Consider the following 5554-nt stretch of genomic DNA (forward strand, 5'->3'; position numbering starts at 1 on the left):
AAAACGCGTGTGTCAGCCCCCAACACCGCTCCGCGTCCGAGCCCTCCGGGCAGGGCAGGACCGGCCGTGAGGCAGCGCCTGGCACCGAGAGCCCGGGGGCACCGAGAGCCCGGGGGCACCGAGAGCCCGGGGGCACCGAGCAGCCCCGCTGGGCTCCCGGGCTCAGCCCCCCTGCGCTGCTCGGCCCACAGCCTGAGTTCGGACTGCGGCTGGTGGGCGGGGGAAAAAAAAAAGCCCTGCGAAGCCGGTGTGCGTTGGCTTGATGAGGATGGAGGGACCTGTCTGGCATCCAGCTTCTTCTGGTTCTTGACAGTTTTTGACTCCTAAATCCCACGGTTTTCCTCATAGAAATAAGTGTACTTTTACCAGCGTAAGAAGTCGGGTCTTTGGTGGGTTCTGTTCCACTAGTTAGGGAAAACCAGAGCTCAGGTGCCCGAGCACACAAGTTCTTTACCACAGTTGCTCCAATTCCAGCTTTGATTTAGAAGTAGTAGACTTCATTGCTGTATAGCAATTAGAAGCAGAGGAGTCTCAAATTTTACTTCACCTGTGCTCTGCACGTGGGGGTTTTGGGCTGCTTTCGTGCCCCTTGCTGTTAAGATCCAGTTCTGTGTTGCTGAACAAGCAGCCAGGCTTGCTGGTGGTTTTGATGTTATTGTGTAGGGACTTGGAACCAAAAATTATAAGGATCCAGATGAAATAAGAGTTTGTTTTGTGATCTGGAATGAAGATATTAAAAATACGTATTTGAAAGTTAAAAAAAAAATAAATTAAAAAGAAAACTACAGTCCTTATGATGCACAAAGCTATAACCAGTGTTTTCTAGACTGCTTCCCATACAGGATTGAATGAGATCCTTGCGTAGGTTTATGTTGCGAAATACTTTCTTCCTCCTCTGGAAGTACCTTCTTCATGCACGTGATCGCTCTGCACTGACACGTCTGCCAACACGTTCCCCACACGCCATGCACGGCGCTCACATGCACGACTGTGGCTGTTAAAGGACAACACCTGGAGCCACTGATCACTCCTTTATTATTTTGAGTGTATGGAATAAATGAGGCCTTTGATAAGTTAGCTTACATACGAACTGAGTAGGAAGCTAAATATATTTGCACCCAGAGGAATCATTTGGAAGTGGTAGCCTTTTGCAATTTAGCCTCTGCGGAGAGGTTAAAGACACTTCTGCACGTGTACAAGAGATGTGCTAAGTTTGGCATCATTTTAGGTTGAATGCCAACTAATTAGTCATCTAGCAAAGATGCTTTATGAGCATTATCAGATTTCCAAAATTAAACAACTCCTAAATATGATCTTTTTGCCCAATCAGTGTTGCAGACTTTAAGCAAAATTCTGTAAAGGAGGAAAAATTAATTGTATCTCCTTGAACTTCCGTAACAGCAATATCAAAGTAAATAATAGAGGGAGGAGAAAAAACCTTCTGAGATTTCAGCCTGGAGAAAACACTTCTGAGTGAATATTTCAGAAAATTGATATTATGTTGCTTCTTGCTTCTTCCTTCCTTACAACATCTAGGCTACTCATCTCTGAGTTTTGAACTTCTAAATAACACATGAGGAAAATTCTTGAAATTTTTGAAAATGATGCCTGCCTCCCTAGCTCTTTACAGCAAAAGTTACCTTCACCTGATTTGGCAAGTACAGCTTTAAAAAAAAAATCAAACCAAAACCAACCAAAGAAAGACATTTCTGGAATTGGTCAGATTTTACTTTTTAGGTAACTCAGAATAGTAACTATGGATTAGTTATTGAAATATATACTACCCAAATCAAGTTTTCCCTATATTTTGGTTTATTTTTGCTGATAAATCTTAACAACACATGTTAAAAGTGGATCACTCACCAGTTTATAACATAGCAAACAAAATGTCAGAACATTTACAGATGGAAAAGTATAGTGTGTTTTGGTAACGTTAAAACTACGTCACTTTCTGATGAGCAGCAGAATATTTTTTGTTTTATTCTTGAAGCTGATTCACTATTTTTCACGTGGTTCAAAATGAAATTAAGATTTTATTTTAAGAACGAAACCTCAGAGGTCTGACTGATGCTGCTTTTATACTTCAAATCAGTGAAAACATTTCTAATTCTGGCACAAATGATGTTTAAAATCAGACTTGGGGAGGTAGCCAAATGCTGAATTTTGCTGGCATCTGCCAGAGTTGCCACAAATAACAATTAATAAAGATTTTGTTTTGGGTGCAGAGCAAAGTAGAAAACATTTTTTTTTTGAGCTTTCCTAAAACTAGATCCAGATTCTCCGTGCCATCACTAAGAAGTACAATTTTTGGTAGCTATGGAGGAAATTGCCAGAGCATACTTACAAATGTGGAAATGGTCCCTTGGAGGGTTTTGAACCTCAATAGAGTATGTGCAAGCTTGTGTTGGTATTTCTTAGGCAGAAGCATGGTGTATGTTGAGGGTTAATAAAAGAATAAAGTTCCCCATGTCGTTTGATTGACACCTTGCATTACAAACTCACTTGATTAAATGGACTTAAAAAACTTAGAAAGTTGCTGTCACTTATAATCACTGAGAAGTTTGGTAGTGTAGTAAGCAAAAACAGAAGGGTTTATGAAAAAGCTGATTAAAGACCATTTTGAGTGAAAGTTCCCATTAAGTTTGGGGGAGGAGGAAACCTAAAGAAGCAAGGGAGAAGCTAAGAGGTTTCGTATAGAAATTTAATGGAACAAAGCAGAATGGGCAGTTTTGTATAGGTAACAATAAAACTCCCAAGTGCTGTTAGGAACAATTTAAATGCATAAAAATTTTGAATTTCAATAGAGGGAAGGTATTTAGGAACTACTGAAAAACTAATTCAAATGATGTTTGAAAATAGTGTAGTGGAAATGAAGTCAATTCCATTCCCTACAGTGTCCTCCATTTTATAATTATCCTGAATTTCAGAATGCAATTTGTAATGCATTTGTATTTCCCAGTCACAATCATTCTATAAGAATAGAGTGTTTACAGAAGCCAGTTGTAGTGTGATTAATTAAAAGCATTATTTTCTGGAAAACTTCTAGTATTACCGCAGTGCAGTTGTGATTCAGCTGTAAAACTTCAAAGCAAAAGGATTTCTAGTTACACCCTGACTCCAGTTTTCAGCTGCTTTTAAAATTTTTCTGCAAGACACAAATGTGAACTATAGAAGGTTGAAAAACCTGGATCTTCTCTGAAAATCCTCTTTTTACCTTTCCAGTGGTGCTGAGTTTAAAAGTGACTATAGAAGACTTTACCTGAGCAACTCCTCAACCAAGTAGGGACGTGATTCAAACCTGTATTGGATTATAACTTTAGAAAATATCAACAGTGTCTTTGAAAGTTTCATGATAGAGTAACTCATCACACTTTGGGAAGCAAAGCGGAAGGGGGGAACTGATGTGCGGCCACGTCTCAGCTGATTTTAATTCATTTTTCTTTTAGTTGTGCCTTTTAGAGAACATCTCATATCTAGTGTCTTCCTTTTTATGGCCAATTATATGGCGACACCAAAAAAGGAAGGTGGTGTGTGATTTGTCTCCTGTCCACATCTCTTGTGTTGACTGTGAAACCCACTGGTGTTAGCTCTAAGCAGGCTGACACTATTGCCCACAGCCTGTTAGTGGCCCATTGTGGTGTGGTTGTTCATCAGCTGGTGAAACCTGGAGCTCTCTCTCCTCTTGGGTTCTGTTATTTGTTTGAGGTAGTCTGGCATGAGCTGCAAGTCTCCCTGGCAGCTTGTGAAACAGTGATAGTTCTGTGGCTTTCTGTTTAGAAGTTGCCACATACACTGGCTCATAAGTAGAAGGAGCAGGACTGTGTTTGTCAATTTTCCTTCTCCCTTCCTCTTTTCATGTTCTTTCACATAATCTTGTTCCTGTGAAAGTGCAGCAGAGTACTTGGTGGAATTAAACATGTTGGCTATTGTCTCCTCCAAGAAGGGTACGAGGGGGATTCCCTGCCCCTTCTAGGCTGTATGATGTTCAGCTGATTAACATAATTTCTGAATAGTTTCATTTCCTGTCAAAGCAGGAGGAATTACTTTAGTTAGAAAATAAACACAGAATAAATTTGAATAATTTTCGCTTTTTAGAGAACCGAAAAATATCTATGTCAATATCTGCTCTTACTCAGAACTCACACGTATTGTCAAGATTCCATTGCTCAGCATAATAGTTGTAGTAATTTAATTATTTTTTAAAATTGCAAATGGACTTAAGTGAACACTGTGAAGTTGATCCTTTTTTTTTTCAGGCAGTTGTCCAGTCTTCCTCAGCTGGTGAGAGTAGATGACTCAAAGGCTTGACAGGATGTGGTGTTAGATACCTGTAGTTGACTGATTTTAATTTGGCCAAGGTTAGTAATGCTTGAAGTCATTGCCATCTGTCCATTGTTCAGTGACCTGTATAAAAGTAGCTGGTATTCTTAGTCCAGTTCTTAGTAGACAGGTGTCCACATCATGAAAACTGGCACCAGTATCAAGCTTGTTGGCTGTCTCAGCAGAGTCTATTTGCTGATGAACAGGCAAGGAACAGAGTAATCTCCTCGTTTTTGGAGGTGTGTTTTTCCCTTTTCAGGGTTAAGACGTGCATGGATCAACATATGTAAAGGCAAAGGTTATTGTGTGCTGCTGTGCTTCATGTATTTCTCTATTGGTAGAAAACATAGCCCATGTGTTTGAATGCCACATTCATTTTTAAATATTCTGGCTTCCTAACGGAAATCTTACATATAGCAGGCGTCCTCCGCTGTTCTTTCTGATAGAATGAAGCAAGAGAACATGCTTCACATTTTGACTATTTTTTCCTTTTTTTTTTTTTTTTTTTCCCCTCGCCTGAGAGATCTCAGCCCTATTCTAACAGCAAGAATTTGGAAAGAGAAACCGAATCTTTCACATGTAGTTATATTTAAAAAAAAATATCTTTAGCAACAGTTTTATTTTTGTTGTGTTTTTTTTTTTTTTAAATGTATCTGTAGGAACTGATAGAATATAATTTCATGTTAGTTTATTTATCCTGAAACTATCTTGTAATAGCAGCAGTAGCTGCACTTAGCATTTAAATCATAGTTTTTATGCTGAAACCTTTGTACAGACTTGTTTGCTAATGTTCCCTATAGGCTGTGTGACTCTTGGTGGCAAAATTTGCAATGTACAGAAAGCCTGTGCAGGATTTGACTGTTTGCATACAGTGGAGATCTCTGCAGTGACAGTTGCCTATGGAGACGCAGGGATAATGGAGCCCAAAGTCTTTTGCTGGGAGCTGTGCTGCAGTTCAACCCATATGTTGGCATAAAATGTATGGGAGAGCTGTCTTATGTTCCTCTTTACAGGGTTAGGGCTTGGCATCGCTTCTTCAGCCCACATGTAATGTCTCTACCTAACACTGAACTATTCTGGCTTTTTGCAGGGGTTGCTTTTAATCCTGCCTGAGCTTCTGTGTATTATCTTGCAAGCAGTGATTCAGACTTAACTGTTCCCACTGCAGTGTGTAGGACTCTCCTATTTCATTGACATAAAAATACACACATGTATGTTATAAATAGTTCCTCAG

The 5554-nt window shown here is 39.6% G+C and overlaps 1 protein-coding gene across 1 annotated transcript in view; it reads left to right on the plus strand.

The window, feature by feature from the left end:
• GABRA4 (gamma-aminobutyric acid (GABA) A receptor, alpha 4) overlaps window positions 1-5554 on the plus strand; it is a 65080-nt gene that overhangs the window by 32976 nt on the left and 26550 nt on the right. The window contains exon 2 of the mRNA XM_010006144.1: window positions 17-249. Coding sequence (XP_010004446.1) covers window positions 17-249 — 233 coding nt within the window. The remainder of the gene's footprint in view (window positions 1-16; window positions 250-5554) is intronic.

The sequence above is a fragment of the Chaetura pelagica genome, unplaced genomic scaffold (assembly GCF_000747805.2).
Source record: "Chaetura pelagica isolate M959 unplaced genomic scaffold, ChaPel_1.0 scaffold189, whole genome shotgun sequence".
In the NCBI taxonomy this organism is placed as follows: domain Eukaryota; kingdom Metazoa; phylum Chordata; class Aves; order Apodiformes; family Apodidae; genus Chaetura; species Chaetura pelagica.